The sequence below is a fragment of the Erithacus rubecula genome (assembly GCF_903797595.1).
Source record: "Erithacus rubecula genome assembly, chromosome: 2".
NCBI classification, from domain to species: Eukaryota; Metazoa; Chordata; class Aves; order Passeriformes; family Muscicapidae; genus Erithacus; species Erithacus rubecula.
In genome coordinates, this window is record NC_136685.1 from 98,028,004 (window position 1) to 98,045,194 (window position 17,191).

The 17,191-nt window shown below is 39.4% G+C and overlaps 2 protein-coding genes across 2 annotated transcripts in view; both read right to left on the reverse strand.

Annotated features, from left to right (window-relative positions):
• Positions 1–17,191, reverse strand: part of APLF (aprataxin and PNKP like factor) — a 90,371-nt gene that overhangs the window by 27,692 nt on the left and 45,488 nt on the right. The gene's annotated exons all lie outside the window — the stretch shown is intronic.
• PLEK (pleckstrin) lies at positions 2,980–16,131 on the reverse strand. Its single transcript, XM_079297599.1, has 9 exons — positions 15,921–16,131; positions 15,231–15,386; positions 10,361–10,542; positions 9,240–9,331; positions 8,309–8,493; positions 6,618–6,722; positions 4,893–4,976; positions 4,168–4,237; positions 2,980–3,335 (listed from the first exon to the last, which is right to left on the reverse strand). The coding sequence occupies exons 1-9, from the start codon at positions 15,966–15,968 to the stop codon at positions 3,196–3,198; spliced, it is 1,062 nt and encodes a 353-aa protein (XP_079153725.1). The 5' UTR covers positions 15,969–16,131; the 3' UTR covers positions 2,980–3,195.

Genomic DNA, 17,191 nt, shown 5'->3' on the forward strand with positions numbered 1-17,191 from the left:
AAAAAACTCTCACCCTACTTAAATGTTTCTGGCCCCTACCAAAAAAGATTATTTAAAGAATTTTTTCTGGATTTCAGTGCTGCCCAAGCATGAACTCAGAACAAATGGAGGAATACTTCAAATAGTGAAATGCACTAATCAAACGCCCTGCGGAACAAGTAGTCTAAACTTAAAATAACTTCTCAAATATTTGAGAACAAAAAATATAGTTGCTTAATATTTGTAGTAAAGTGAACTCTAAGCAAAGACAGAAGAAATATTATTGCATTGAAGAATGATGTGTAATATTGCAAGAAGAAATGAAAATAAAAAAATTTTCTAGAAGAGAGATTTGACAGTAAATTTTCAATACCTCAGAGGCCTTAATCAGTTTTTTTTGTCTTTATGAACAAGCTTTGATTAAATATTAGTAAGTAAACTGTTCTATTACTAAAATACATTTTCAGTAGACCTTTCACACTTTCTGTTAACTGTTATTTCAAATAAAAAGCAAAGACAGCACACTGCAAAGAAAAGCATCAAAATAACTACATGTAGCAACAGTTATATCACCTTACCCTTGAGAAGAAAGTTGTGGGGCAGGGAAAGTAAACAGCTCTTTGAAAAAAATGCTAGAGACATTTTAAGTCCAAACTAACTCCATATGTGGTTGTTTGGATTAAAAGAATACTAACACCTGTAGCTGAAAGCTTGTTGTGCTGGGATTACTATTTTTTCAGCATCTGTGTTTGTGGTTTACTTCATACCATTTTCTTTTAAACTTCATTTTAAAATTGAAGTAGGAGTGCTGTGTCTGTGTGGGTGTTTTAATGGGTACATGGCTAGTCAACATTCCCAGAAATCTGACCTTGACTGTAGTAAGCATGTAGGCAGGGTTCTAGGGGAGGGAAAATTGCTGAGTGCAAGTTGTGGCAAGACAAATGTGAACTTAAGAAGATGTTTAAATGAGGTTATATTATACAAGTATTTAAATAACTGATGATTATAAATACAGTCCACATAAACTATCCACAATGGTTTGTTTATTTTGTTTCCTTTTTACAAGTAAAAAAGAACTGATGTTAATGTAGTAATTGCTGAGGGTGTAGTAGAAGTGTGATTTAAATAGTTAGAGGGTGAAAGAGGAAGCACGTCACACGTAGGTCTGCTCTTCTGTTTTCTCCCTTTTGTTTAGTAGTTCCTTGCACAAAACTCTCTTCTTTGTGCCACTATTCAGGATCTGTGTCTCTTCCATGCCTTCTGAGTTACTGGGCTGGCCTCAACATCTCTGACAGACATGTAGTTGCTTTTAATACTGAATTTCCTTTGACAAGATCTTCTCACTGCTGCCAAGAAGCAGAGGCACCTACAAACCCTTGAAATGTGTCTTCTGAAACACTACCTGAGATTACAGACCCCATCAATATAGGATGATACAAACATAAGAGCTCTTCCATAAATGCACTCTCATCCTCTGCCTGAGAAAACACCATTTATAGGTGGACAGCCATACCTTGGGCTGGGCACAAGTTATAATTATAAGGTCATGGACTTAAATAAATGGAATAAAACATTTTAGTTTTATTAAATTTGGTAAGCTGGTAAGTTTCTGTTGTTTGGTTGTGTGGGGAAGTTTTTTTTCTCTTTTCCTGTGCCCTTGGGTATTTTTGGGTTAGTAAGTTCTGAAAGCAAAAGTAAGAAGCAACAAGCAGCAATTATCAAGAAAGCAGGCTAAACAAACAGTGGGTCTTTTTACCGTGAGTCTTCCTTCCTGAGAATGACACATCAGGCTTCAATGATCCAATTGGCTTGCATGAGAGACAGGAAATGCCTGCCAGAAGCTGATTTCTGCTGGCCAGCTTAAGTGGACATGATGATGCAGTGTCTCAGCCTGTTGCTCCTTCAAGGTTGTTTTATTTGGGATAAGTAATGCAAGGCAACAGGGATTCAGGCTCATTAGCTCAGCTGCAAGTAAAATTAAGTACAACTGAAGAGAAGCTTTAGCTCCGTATTTATTTTTAGATGGAATAGATACCAATAAGAATTCTTAAGGATAAGGTACCTTATTAGATCTATGAACAGAGTTTTAAAGATTTTGAAGTTCCCTTCACTAAAACATCAGTCTGTACCAGGAAAAGCCTATATGTATAATCTGACATTAACTTGATTTTCAACTCCTCCTGAGAGTTTAAGACTTAGAAGTTTGTTTGATATACAGTCAGACAAAAATACAAGAATTAATCAGGGGAACTGACCCTATCACATGAAAACATTTATTTCAGTAACCAGCACAAGGTTTTTCTTATATTAGTAAGCTACAGAATCTAGGATTGAGGATGTTGCTGGAGGTTAAAAAATTGAAACCACTTCAATCAATAGTTCAAGTAATCAACCCATGCATCCTTTCCCTTCTCCTGCAAGATTCTTAATTCAAATAGAGTACAGTACCTGACAACTCAGCATCTGCAATGTAGACCTAAATAAAGGGAAGCAATAGTCCCAGTGCAGATTCTTGTGGAGAAATTTGGCAAGGTTTAAAATTGGGTTATATGGAGTTTGAAGTGAGATTGCTTTGTGTTTGAAATACTGTGGGAAGAGATTTTCCTTATACTGCTGTCATGGAGTTATACTTGGTTCCACTTAGTGTTTCCATAGTTGTCTGCATTCTTCCCTCCTTTAATGCTGACAGATTATAAAGGAGTGGATCAGGTTTCCAAATGAGTTGACTTCTTTTCCTTATATCTATGGCATTATTTGTATATGTGAACAAGCAGCAAGAAGATAAGGTAAAGAAGAAGGTGTAAAAATTGCCCAGAGAAGACTGAAATACATGCAAATCCTGAAACACATCACAGGCTGAAGAGGGTGATTAACTGAGGTCTCTCTGTCAGTGGCAAGACTCTGTACACTGTTAATGGTGAGATTTCCACTATCAGCTGTGGCAAAAGGGACAATCTTCTCAAGGTCAACTGATTACTCTAAGCAACACACACTAATATGGCATCTTCTATGTTATAATTTAGTAAAATATTACCGTAACACAAGAGGAAAAATGTTAGTTTGTTAGTGCTCACTGTAGAGTTAAAACTTCCACTCAGTCTTCAACCCCAACACGCAAGCCCTTTGGGATTATACTGCTTTCTCTTGGTGAAATGCTAAATTCTGTTTTGAGTAACTAATTTAATTTAAGTCTGTCTTCTTGTTGGAAGATCATCTTCATTTACCAGTCCTAGCAACTGACTGGATTGCTTTGATCCACTCTGTACGCTCTGTGGATGAGGCTGCTTGCAAGTAATAGTGGATTTCATTTGCTGTGATAATTTCAAAGAGGATATTGTCAACATCATACTTCTTGGCTACAGGGAAAAAAATTAAGAAAGTCAGATATGAGAGAAAAAAAGTCTTGTACTACCAATATTTCCTCCTTTACACACTGTAAGGAGATCTTTCTTTCTACAGCTGAGCCTGATCAGGCCTTCACAAAAACTGGGTCCAAGAGATGAGTTTCTCATTTAGAGAAACCACTCATTAATTCTGCAAGTTTCACCTTTGAAGACCAGGAGTCTCTGGTTTGTTGGTCTCAAATCACGGAAGGATCTGTAATCCTGCAGACAGATCATATTCCCCAAACCCTCCCATGCCTTGCCATCTATGAAAACAAGATGTTCATGACACTTCTTTTCTGAGATGCCTAAAAACTTTATTGCTGGATATGACAGCCACCTCTCCTGTGGAGAGGAGAATGCATGAAATTAACGTTTCATGGTCCTTGCAGCAACACCATTTCTGTTCCCATAACTTTTAGTTTTGGGAGGAGAGAGAAGGTGCACAGTAACAATTTGTTGGCATAGCCATTTCTAACATGAAGCTTCCATCCCAAATTCATTAACTAAAGAGATCAAACTCAGCTTACTTTGTGTGAAGGTCAGTTATACTAACACAGGGTTTGTGTCATCCTTTTGATCAGCCTTCCTTAAAAGTACTGACAATACACAAGATTCCCTATTGCTTTACCACAGTATCCTTCCCCAGTAATTCAGACAAGAGAGAGACGAGTTACTGGAATTACTGGATCTTTGTACATAGATTGCTTTGGAATAAAAAACACTTGTGATTTTTAGGCAGATTGAAAGGCAGGGGGATTTGTACCAAAAACTTATTAGGGAGCTCATTCAATATGCTACTTACTGTCTGGCATATCTTGCACTGCTGTCACCACACAACCTCTCAAGTGAATTGCTCCCAGTGGTTCTTCCCCCTGGGGAGGACACGAAATCAAAATGAAATGCAACACTTCTGAAACCAGTAGCATGTTAATATATGGCTACATTTCCAGAATGGAGACAAAACAATTTGATTACTTAGTAAGTCTCACCTGAGAGAACAGGGGGTCTTCAGTCTGTATGTGACATGGAGGGTTGGGGGTGTGGTAAGAGAAAGGCTTATAAATAAATAGGGAATCTCTTGTGATTTAGAATGCAGGATCTGCAGAGTATTTAGCATGGGAATGGGCCTATTAGAAATAAACAAGAAATAGGATGCTGTGTCTCAGCCTGGCATGTCAAATACCTCAAATATAAACTGCAAAAAACTGTATTGTTCTCATTTGCACTAATTTGTTTTGATCAAGCGACAGTACATATTATTTCTAATTAATCACAGACAAGAGGTGAAAATACAGTGCAGTGTTACTTGTTCCCAGGTCTGGTTGGCACTTGCCACCCTGACTTGGAAGACCCAGAAACTATCATTCACTCTTCTTTTCCAGAGGATTGCTGGGCCATGTAAGAACAAAGAGTCCCACTGTCCTGCCTGATCTTCCCTGTCACACTCTCATGCAAATATTCCATTCAGGTACTTCTACAAGGCATTGGATTCAAAACAAACAGGGAAATAAACCGAATCTCTCTTACTCCAGCAGGATCATAATAGTGAAGATATGCAGGATCATCTCTTAAAACGAACTTTCTCACTTTCCAGTTCTTCCTCCGATGTCCCTAGGAAAATTCAAAACCAGGAATATCACAGAGCTGCTTTGCCTGCATGTAAATCTTACCCACACATGAAAAGACAGGCAAATACAAAAGGGAAAAAAAACCTGAATATGCTGGACAGGAAACACTCGAGTAGGATTTGAATCTGCCTTTTCTACATTCCAGTCTTTTGCATAAGAACTGGACTATCAAACTACTGAGCAGAGGAGCTTTAACGTGGGAGATTTCCCTAAATATATCACACAGTCTGGCAGTAATGACATTAATGTGAGATCTGTGAGAGCTGGGTTTAACTGCTTGCTAGAAAACATAGCTGCAAAGTGCCTTGCAGGAAGGTACCTTGAATTATTGGCAAGGATGAACTGAAAGTCTTTCTGTCCCTGCAAAGATAACAACAACAACAAGAACAACAAAAGGCTTATTTAGCTTAAACACCCTGGAGGGCTTATGGCTGAGAAGCTCAGGCAGAAATATGAACGTAGGTGAATCATGGCCCATTTTCACAACTAAAAAGGTGGGTGTGGAAGGTTTAGAACCTCTGAAAGAATTTTTCAGCAGAATCAGTGACCTTTCCAAGAAATGGAACGGTGAGGTCACTGAGGGTGACCAAGTGCAGACTAACACTGGTGGAAGATTCTCATGAATCACTTCCTCTGGCATTTCAAAATACAAGTTTCTCAATTAGCTACTGTTTGCACAGAAACTGTTACTAGCTAGGTTCATATGAACATGACAGAGTAAAAGAGCAGCAAGGCATGGGTCTAATTTCTTCCATTGCTTTTGAGTCAACTGATTAAACAAGAGAAATACATATGAGCACCACCAAAAAGTTCTTAGGCCCTCAAGAACCATTTTAACAGTGCAGGTTCAGACTCAATATTAGGAAACATTTCTTTAGAGTGGGTGGTGCAACATTGCAAGAGGCTACCTAGAGAAGTAGTCAATGCACCATGTAAATGTGTGAGAAGCTTTTGAACAACAAAACCCTTAACAACTTTAACCCTTTAACCCTTGGTCAGCCCTGAAGTGGTCAGGCCATTGGACCAGAGGATTGCTGCAGGTCACTCCCACCTGACTCATTTTATTAATTGAAGAATCCTGATTTTGCCTTCAGTTTGCTAATATCTCCTTGCAATGGCCCTGGAAACATGACATTCACTGTATTGCTTAAAGTTCTGCTAGAAAGGAAGGTGTCCAGTTATCTTCTGTCTTACACATCAAACATTAGTGACTGAAACAACTCCTTTGCCCAAGCATGCTGAAAAAGTCCATGAAAACTAGCAACTGAATCCAGTTGTGTGTCCAGAGGGACAAAGAAGGGCTGCTTTTTTTGCCTGAGTTCAGTTTTGCATTGTACCAATGACTTGTCACATCTTCTGTGTTAGGACTCTTTCCTAATTAAAGCTATCAACTCTTATTTTGTGGTAAGAGCAATAAACCTTGTGGTATTTGTCCAGAGTCCTGCTGCCATGCTGCAGCAGTTGTTCCTTGTGCAAAGGCAAGAGAGACAGAGGTGAAACCTGCCAAGTGTGGAGATGCCATTGGGTAGTTTCTCTCTTAGCTTAAGCTTTTAAGTGTAAAAGAATAATCTTGCACCCATGTAGCATCATCCTAGTGACAGGATGGAACATAGGCAATACTGACCTGTTTCAGCAAACATCCTTGTTTAACAATTGTGCCTCTGAATTCTTCTTTTAGGACCACATCATCATCACTGGAATACCCCTCACAGAAAAATCCACTGTCTGGCTGCAAGACCACAAGAGAAATGTTACAGAAGTTACACAGTTGCTGCATGCTCATGTACATGTACCAGTCTGGCTTCTTTTGGCTTCCCTTTGCCCTGTTTTTTGCCACCTCCCCAAAAAATTATTATTATTATTACTATTATTATATTTATTATTATTATTGCTATTACTATTGTTGTTGTTATGGTTATTGTTAAATAATCTAACCTTTTACTGGAACAACCTCCCTTTTTTACTTTTTTACTGAAAAGCAGTGAAGTTGATGAGCTTTCCAAATACCATGAACACATTTCCATGTGAGGTGGGACTACACTTCTATGATACCAAGTGAGACATTAACTTTTTATGGCTTCCTCACACCACATTGGTATCGAGTCAAACTAGAAATAATATAAAAGCAAGCAGGGTGCACATGGGCTGCTACAAGAAGCATCCCAGGAGGTCACAAGGCTGCCTTTACCAGCAGTGTCTCTGCTGAACATGTAAAGTCCCCCTAGCACAAACACATTTACAAAAACGAATGAGTAGTGGGAAAGTAATTTTGCTGAAGCCAAGTGATTCCATATGGTAAATACAAACAGAATTCCAATACAAATTTACTTATTTTCACTTTATAAAAGGCATACTTTTTTGTTAATGTAGGTTCATAAGCCAAATATCTTTCAAACAGTATTTGACTGTGATGCTTCAAGTTCTTCAAATCAGTCACAGAATATGAAGTAATAAATGGAGAAGTCTGGGTATGACACCCAGGACAGGTTAGGGGGGGATGTTAAAAACTTCTTTGCTCACAAGCAAGCTGTGTGTGTGCACACTCACACTGAGTCAGATTTGATGGCTCTGCATAAAAATTGGCTTGTGGAGAGACTCACAGCTGGTCTGTGGGCCAGAGAGGGTTAATGAATAAGGGTTATTTCTGAAAGGTATTCTATCAAGGCCATTGGCCTGGGGAGAGCAAGAAGAGAAGAGGGAAAAGAAGATAAGCAAGAAGAAACCTTCAGCTGTGAAAAGTATTTCAAAAAAGCCTTGGGAAAAACAGAGGCATAGATGTTTCACACCAGTGAACGTTATGTAGATCTATTGTAACCAATGAACAAAGTGTAAACTTTGTAGACAGTATAAAAGACAGCCGGTTGTAATAAATGGGATATTAGCCTTCTGAAATGTAGTGTGTCTGCGTGTATGTGGCACCCACCTCTACAGGGGCAGTTTGTACCTTCTGCCACTCTGTGAAGCCCTGTGATAATGATGAATTACTCTCATCTTCCACTGAATCAACAGGGAAATAGATGGTTAAATGCTGGTCACTGGTACAATTAGCAGGAACAAAGTCTTAGTTAAAAAGAGCCCAGCTTGGTCTCAGCATTCAATTCACACTTAGAAGGGTGCCAGAAAAAAAACCTGTCCTTGTTACAACTCTTAAAGTGAGCAGGCTCATTCTGAGTATCACAGGAACAATACAACTGAGATAGATTTCTCCATTTATGTACACTCTTTCCTCCAGAATTTAAGAAGCCCAATAAGATACACGAGAAAAGCAGAACATCAGAAGTCCGAGACAATAAAAAACCAGAATATGATGCTCACAAAGTAATAGTAGGCATCACTGAGGTCTAGGAACGGGGTGTCTGACAGTCCCTCGGCCGCTGCCTTGGACGTATCCCCAGCAGGCTGTAGGTAGCCTTCACTCAAGAGGGAAGAGGCAAGCAGGAGACCTTCTTTGCGATTTCGGATGGAGCTGCTGGACACCAGCCAGTCAATCACACAGGTGCCTGGAGACAAAAGAACAAAATAGCAGCCACCAACCAAGACAGACATCAAGAAGCCTAAAAGTATGCAGGAAACAAGCCTACTCCATGTATTCATCAATCTCCTGAAAAATGTTCATAGCAGCAATATGGGGAGCTAGTTCTAGGGAGGTTCCTGGCCAGTTAGGAACAGCCTTGCTAGCTGATGGCAGGGGTCAGGACAGGTCTCAAACACCATTCCTGAGGGAGAAGAGAGCTGGGAGGGGATGCACGGCTGAGCTGAGAAGCCTCAAAGATGGATTGGGGATGTATGAAGACTAGCCAAGTCTGGAAAAAGCAGCCTTCCATGTCCACTAAACAATGTCCTAAAGTGGTGTATCTGTGTGATTTTGAGCACAAAAACAGATGTGACTTGGAGAGAAACAGGAATTACAATGGGACACCATTCAGTGGTGAAAAATTCAGATGGAATAATTCTTCTGTACTTAATCTATGCAAATACTACAAATACTACAAATATTATGTACTACAATCTATGCAAAAGATTACTTCAATCTTTCTGACACTGGTAAAATTTCATCATTGTCCTTTGTCTACCATGACCCTAACTGAACACTTTTCCAAGATACATCCTCTGAGTGTCTCCTGGGTTAGTCAAGAAAACACTAAACTTCTCTGTGCTCTACAGAGCTTAGAGCTGTTTCATCTCTTTAGTTTTATAACTCTGTGCCTCCTTTATTGTATGGAATAGAGGGACAAGAGCATCTTACCTGTAAAGCAGTGATTGAACACTCTCTTATCTTTTTCCAGCTTCAACTCCTTTATTCCCTTTTCAGGATCTTTCATTGAGAGGTACAAAGCACTGTGCATAAAAAGAACCACAGAAGCTGTTGGCAAATAAAAACGTTTTGCCAGTTTGTACAATAATGTCATTATTGTTCATGGAGGCTTCATGCTTTGTTGGCACATGGCTCCCTGCAGATCTGTGACATGGCTTAGTTTCATCTCCTGCATCTCCTGAAAAATTCAAGTTGCCAAGCCTGGAGGTCTCACTACATTACCTCAAGGCTGTGGGAGTAGAGGGTGGAGAGCACAAAGGGCTCACCACATCTCCCTTTTTTGCAAATGCAACCACTTGTGGTAACAATAGCGTGAAGAGAGGAACACCCACTGCTGAGGCACCTTCACAGGGCCCCACAGTCCCAGCAGGAGGGTTCACTGCTGTGTTCTGTATTCACCCAAAGGCCCTGGGCTGAGCAGAAAACCTATCCCTACCCCAAAGCCTGCATGCTCTCAGACAATCTTGGCCCTGTTTGGTTTTACTGTCTTGTAAGAACACTTAGGGTTCATTTTTATCTTGATACTTACAGCTCAGAGACAGAAAATAAGTAATCCTTGATTTTTTAAAAGTACTAACAGATTGCTTCCCTTTATCTCTTCTTCTCCCTTTGCCAGTTTTATCTTCATTGCCAGGCACCACAGTCTCTTCACCATCCAAAAACTAGGCTTACATCAGCATTTCTTCTTTGGAGAGCAAAAAAAGGTCTAAAATATTTTTGCAATAATTGATTTATGGTATGAAATGCTTCTCCTGAAAGTGTCACACTTTGGTATACTCTTCACTGCAGTATGCCCAGAAATCTTTTTATCAGCAAAACCCTTTGATAAATAAGCATTCTTTGGTAAATGATAGTATATTAAAAAAGAACTTCCCAGTTTTGATTGCTAGCTCATTTCTGACACATTGTACAAACTGAAATTTTTAGTTATGCAGAAAGTGTGAGAGAATCCATGGACAGACAGGCTCATTGTTCTTTCTGACCGAGGTTATATGTCTGACACATTGACTGCAGATGGAAATAAATGGGGGAGCAGAGCTATGAGAACAAACCTCAGATTGATTGTTTCAGGCAATCTGATGGACTTTCTCGTGGATTTTCTGGCAAACCTTTGGCCTCCATCTATGTGATGGATTGCTTTCTTGATATCCCGCACCCAAGCATCTCTTTCCTCCAGGTAGGCAGCTTGAAAAAAGTGGTCCTGCTGCTTGGCCACAGTGAGCTTGAAGACAAACTGGAATGATAAATTATGGGAGGGAGGGGGTTTTAAAGTTACTTTGGTGTAGCCAGTTGGGCCAAATGGAGCTAGTAACCACAACATACAGCCTACCTATGCCTAAGGACTATGCAGAGTGCCTTGGAGACACAGTAAAATCATAGAAACTCTGAAGAAAACTATGACCAAGCACTGCACATAACTGAATCCTTTTGTTACTTCACTGTGACTGATCCTGACATCATCAGCACATCCAAGGTGTGTGACCCCAATATGGGTACTGATTCTAACTTCTGCTGGGAAGTTCAGCATAGCTGAAAGGCTGAAGTGATCTCTTGGAGTGGCTACCTGGAACAGAGGTTACACAAGGTTAAAAGAGAATGAAAGTGGGTATTTATTTAAGGCCTTCACTCTGTACACCGTGGGCAGTCAGAAGCCTCTGAGGGTCTACACCCAATATGGACAATGGTCATGAGTTTTTCAGACAGATAAAAGTTTGGTCCAGTAATCTTCCAATTACTTCCAATTACAGCCTCAGATAATGAAGTCGTATACTCCCAGTTTGCTTCCCCCCCGCCCAACTCACTTTTTGTGTATACTTTCTGGGTCTGAGACAGTGAGGTGCCCTTGAGCTTCAGGCCTAGAGGAATCATTTTGTCTGACCAAAATGTGAAGGCAGTAGCTAACACTCTATATGAAGTTTTAGAGTTATACACTAAAGCAGTACAGGATTTGAAAAATACAAGAGTTAAAATCCTAAGGTATCAGAAGCATCCAGCCCCTTAGGACTTACAATGGATGTAAATTTGTTTTAATGTTTACTGACACATGAACTGTCAGAAGGAGGAAAAATACTCCACATTCAATACATCATATTCAATTCATAGCCTATATTCAATACATCATTTTCAGCTACTGACTCAACAAAGGGGAAAAAAGGTCATATACTGGAGAGCACCTGAGTATATTTGCAGCCTATCAAACCTTTAATGGCTTAATAGGGATGATGATACATGCAATCTTGGCTACACCTTAGGACCACCTATCTAAATACACAAGCAATAATGGAAAGACTACTTCCCAAAAATGAGAATAGATCGTCTAGAAGTAGTTGTAAACAGAAAAAATAACAACAACCTGAAAAACCAAATAAAACCAAATAAAACAAAAAAACAACCCCCCAAAACCATCCAACAAAGTTCACACAGTTTGAACACATTTCCATCCAGTGATCTTCCAGATGAAAAATCTGGATGTAATTAGTCAGATCTCCACTTCCTCTAAAACAAATTTACCAATGAGTGACACTAATTTGTTCTGTAGTTGTGTTATAAAAAATATCACAGGTTCTGACTCAGCAGGTATATAAAAATGCCAAGCTAAGCCACAAGCCAACAGCATTACTTGATGAGGGCAAGGAAAGCAAAGACTACTGTCAAAGAGAAGCAAATTTACATCAGTGAAATCAACACACTGTGTGAGTCTGCTGAAGCCCAAGTTTGTAAATTATACATTTCTGAACATCCCTCACAATCATTTTCCAAACTATAGCCAACAGAAAAAATTCTGACATCCTGAGAATTGTGCAGAAGTCCAATTTCATGAAAGATACATTTCAAACTTATAAAGCAACAAGCCGTCAAAAATCCATCTCAGACAGAAAAGTAACCTTTTCTTATTCTGATACTGTCCATATTTCCAGCAATACTCACCTTTTCTGTTATGCAGGAAAGACCTGCATACTGAAAATCAATGTACAGTACATGAGAAAAGCAAACAGACAGATCTATCCAAATCCCAATATTCAATAGCCAAGTTAACACTCCACATTGAAAAAAATACCAAAGCATTGACAAGATTTATTATCAAAGGAAAAAATTAACCTTCTCAAAGAGTTTTCATTTTCAGCATGCAGAGACTATCAAAGCCCTTTCTTTTTAGCATTTATAAAGTTAAGCCAGTAAGCTAGATAGAATTCCAGGCTTCCTCTGAAGCTGGCAAAGAGATTGAGTCTCCAGTCCTTGATGTGACCAAACCTTCCTCTGATGATGTATATCTGGTTGTGTTTTTGAGAAAATTAGAGCATTAGACTAAACTAAATACCAACATTTTAGATAATTTAAACTCTGATAGATGAATCTAACTATGAGCAACCAAACATGATAATGCTATCCTCAAGAAAACCATGGGGAAAATTGCAAAAGCTGAAGAATATCAGAATTCATGTTACATTAAACAGTGATCAAACATGAAATCAAGGACAGTGAACAGTGGTGAATGCATTTTGAAATATAATCTCAAGATGTGCAGTTGCAGCCTTTTCTGAACAGCCTTTATCTGTGCTTAACAAATCCAAGATTGCTTCTTTCCCTTCAGCACCTGCGTTTTTCAATGGATGTAGTAAACAAAGCATGTTGGTCATGTGCTCTGAACTTTCAAACAGGGTCCTGATGCAGATACACAAGCTAATTCAAAAATTCAACCAGAGAAATGTAGAGGTTTGCTTGTAGCCCAGTAGTCCATGCTCCAAATTGGGCCCAGACAAATGAGACTATACTTAAAACTGACCCAATGAGAACTGGCCCACTATTCATCATACAGAATTCCTGCCCTAAAAATATACTTTAATTTCTAGCCATCTAAATTTTGGAATCAGAATAATTCCTGTAAGAGGAATAACTGTATGCTTTGACACATAACCAGTGAGAAGGCAGAACAGAATGTGGAGACATTGAATTCAGCAGTACAATAAAGCTGTAAAATGTAAGATACAAAAATAAAGATACTACATTTTTAAGGAATACATGTAGAAACTTAGGTTTAATCATATTGGGCAGTAACTACTTGTAAGAAAAATTGTGGTGATAGCTTTGCTCATACAAATGTTCTATTTTTGACTCTTTGAACAATACAAATTTTAAGGGAAAATCCATCTCCAGGGCTACTGGTCTAGAAACTTGCAGAACAATCTCATCCCCTCAGTATGGAGGATATGCTCCAAGCCTTCTGAAGTAGTTTGGATTGTTTCCACCAACTTCAGCAAACCGTGTAGCAAATCTCATTTATGAAAAACTGTTTTGGATCCTCAACCCCTGGGTCTCTTTATTATTATTATTCCTCAGAAAGGACTCCAGGAAATAAAATGAAACAATGTAAAGTTCATTATGTAAACACCTAATGTAAAATCAAGCATGACACAAAACTCAGTGCAGCCAAAAGAATAATCTTCAGCGACTATCACCCTTCCATACAGAGACAATGCACTTTCTGGAGACTGGGACACCCCAAAGGAACTCTTTAGGAAGGTGAGGATCTCTGGCACTCTGCCTTCAGCAGACATCAGACACTTCAGACCTCTACTTTGTTCAATGCACATATGCTGGTCAACTATTTTTCCTTTATTGTAAATATGTTACTGACATTTTCAAGCAACTGCTATGAAACAATATTGATGGCAGTGCCTTTCTGGGAGTTAAAGGAAAAAAAAAACAAAACCCAACACAAAACTGTTTGGAAAATAATGCTTTGTGAGAAAAATTTAATTTCAACCATTATAATGTAGGTCTGTGATACTCTTGAACACAGTACTCTTCATACCTTATGTTTAGAGTTAAGGAGTATTGTGCTGAGGCTTGTTAATGAGATAATCAGCAAAGGATTTACAGCAGTCTTTATTCTCTGCCTCATCCTTTTTCTATACTTTCTCAAAGACAGCTTGGAAATTAACAGGCCCTTTCTCTTGACAGATGTAAGTCTAAAAAGACTTAGTAAGAATCAAGGAGGGGTTTTTTCATATAAATATGGGTTCTGCAACAAAAAAAATCCCACCACCCAACCCCCCCCCCCCAAAAAAAAAAAAAAAGGAAAGGAAAGAAAGAAAAGAAGGTAAAAGCAAAGCCAGCAGGTCCATATCTGAAACAAGGGATTCTGATTCCACTTACTACAAAACCTACAGGTTTAATTATCCTCCCTTTACTCATGTGAAAAAGTAAAATTCACTGTCTCAGCAGTCTCTCACACTTTCTATTTTTCTAATACTCTCACAGAGACTTCTATCTTGAGTTAGGCATCCCTGTGGTAAATTTCTTTAAACTATAGTGGGATAACGTTCCAGATTCTGGGGGACTCCTTTGTCAGAGGAATTCCTGGGGATGTTATGCCTATTTGATGAAATTGAGTTCACAAAATAGTAAATGACTAATGTTATGATTCTTTGCTCATATGAAAAATCCTGTTTTACCAACAATTATTTTTCAAGAACCCTGCAGCAAAATATGTGTGTTACAGCATTTATCTCCATCTGAGCAAGCCAGTACCTTGAAAATAAATTAATAAATGCTTCTCCTGCTCACAAAATATTTTCCCACAGCTGTATTCTGTGGCAACTAGATTTATATTTAATACAGGAGTTGTTGTCATTCAGCTGAAAAATGTCTTCACACCAATAAAACTTAGTTCTGCTCTCTGAGAGACTCAGAAGTTTAACAAAAACCAATTAACTGACCCCCCAAATGCTTTCTGAATTAGTCCTCTTGAAGTGTCCTGAATTCAAATAGTACACAATACCAAGCCTGCTTGGGACCTCCTAAGGAAAGTGAGAATCACCACTAGGATGAATGCAAGGAATTTGCAGCCATCAACCTTTTGCCTTTTCAGTGCTTCCAGAAGTATAATTTCAATTCTTTTTATAAAAAAAAAGTACTTACCATTCTTTTGCCAAAATCTTGGCATGGGCTGTGAATAGAGCTTCCTTTTAGTGGGATCATCCCTTTGGGACTGTTATCAGCCTTCCGCTTATAGAATTCAATTCCGTCTTCTAAGAGCACAACCCACATTGGCTTCCAGGTGTTAAACATGCTGCCCTGCATCAATAAATCATGTACTATGTTCAGTGAATCACTCTTCACATGATACCCAAGGAAGATATGAGCTTCCAAGGAATGTCTGACTGATGCTAAAATAACTACAGTTTGTGTTTCAAGGGGAACAAACTACAACCACACCCATCCTGCTATGCAGTTAAACATTGGTTTTTTTCTGACCACCATTTATTTCCCCTTGTAGTTGCTCTGCAAATGGAAGCCACTGTGGATTTAAATAAAAGTAAAGGCTTCATCCTATGGGCTCTGCCACAAAAGACTCCAGAGCAGAGTCCACAACAACCACCTTCCCAAAGAATAGATGTGCCTGTGGCCCCACACACTGTCTTGAGGCTAAGGTGATGTGTCCTCTTTAATCTCACTATTCATCCTTGATGTTTGACCTAATTAAGTGCAGCTGAGTAGGGTGTGGCTATTTCCTGCTACCTCTTTGCAAATATTTCACAATATGTTTCCGTACATTTTCCCAACCTGTTCAGAGTTAGTTTTCCACTCAGTCCAAAACTACCCACTTACCTTCTTAACCAAGTATCCCTCCCTTATGCGCATTGGCTCTCGCTCCATGGCTTGGGCAATCCTGCTCTCGGGTCTGTAAGTACTGGCTGTTGTGTTCCTCTGGTAGCAAAGGCTGTGGGATGGTGTTTTTACAGTAGAGCTGTGTCATTTCACAAGTTCCTCTGAATGCTAATCGCAAGACCATTTCCTCTTACAGAGTGAGAGATAGGGAAATGCAGGAGCGCATGTGTATTTATAGTCTGTCTCTGACAGCACAGGCAAAACACTCCATCTTATCAAATACAGCCAGGCTTGATGACAGTATCCTGGGAAATTAAATAAGCACTTTAGTGCTCAGTCACAAGAAATTGGGCCTGCTCTGCAAATACATGTACTCTACCAGAACTACAAACATGGTACGGTGCTGCTGCCTGGTGCATGCCAAATGATTTCAGAGACAGGTTTCCAATGTTTCAGTGCTTTCACTTCACTCTGTCTTCCAAATCTAGCTCACAGTGGGCAAGCATGTGGAGTCTGGCAGGAAGGTGGAGGACCCTCACTTGGTTAACGAGGATGCGCCCTCTGCTGACATAAGAAATTTGTTTATCAGACTTGATCAGGTTTTGGATTTAGATGCTGAGGCCTCCAAAGGTGTCAGCTGTCAAATAATCACAAATTGATTAGATCCGTGCATCACATAAAACACTGACCACAGAATGCATTCTAGAAACTTCTTTTACTCACTGCAGAACTTGTTTGGATTTATTTGGGAAAAGACAAACACACAGTTTTTGTAAATACCAGAGTCAATCCCTCTTCCCCATATAGAAGAAATTGGGCCCATATGGGAGGTAATAAGAGGCTGCTTCATGGTATCTTGAAGAAGTCTCTTGTGTTCTTCCAAACACAAGATTCCAGGTCACTTTTGCAGCTAAGCTCATTCAGATAAGCGTTGACTGAGCCCAGGATGACTCCATCTGTCACCTCTGCCAAGTGTAAAGGTCCCTAAACAGGGACTGTTTTTACAGACAGAAATTCCTATTCTCCATATGACTCTCTGTCTCTTCCTTCACTCTGAAGGAAGTCTTACTCAGAAGTCTGACAAGGTCTGTGATAGAGGACCAGAGGGTTAGCAGAGCCCTCAGAGACCTTTTCTAGACATTCCTCACTGATCCCTATTTAGTGGTACTCCCACATATGAGACTTCACTCCTTCCTTGCTTATCTGTATCAATGCTTCACTATCCCAATTGCTGGGTGTATCTCCTCACTGTCTGAATGGAATTTTTTCCT

What these genes read in the sequence shown, in the direction of transcription:
- PLEK (XM_079297599.1), bottom strand. Translation starts at nt 15,968, where the DNA reads ATGGAGCGAGAGCCAATGCGCATAAGGGAGGGATACTTGGTTAAGAAG. An exon ending in AGGGATACTTGGTTAAGAAG is followed by an intron (nt 15,387 to 15,920) that starts GTAAGTGGGTAG and finishes TTATTGATGCAG; the next exon opens with GGCAGCATGTTTAACACCTG. An exon ending in GTGATGCCTACTATTACTTT is followed by an intron (nt 6,723 to 8,308) that starts GTGAGCATCATA and finishes GTGGTCTTGCAG; the next exon opens with CCAGACAGTGGATTTTTCTG.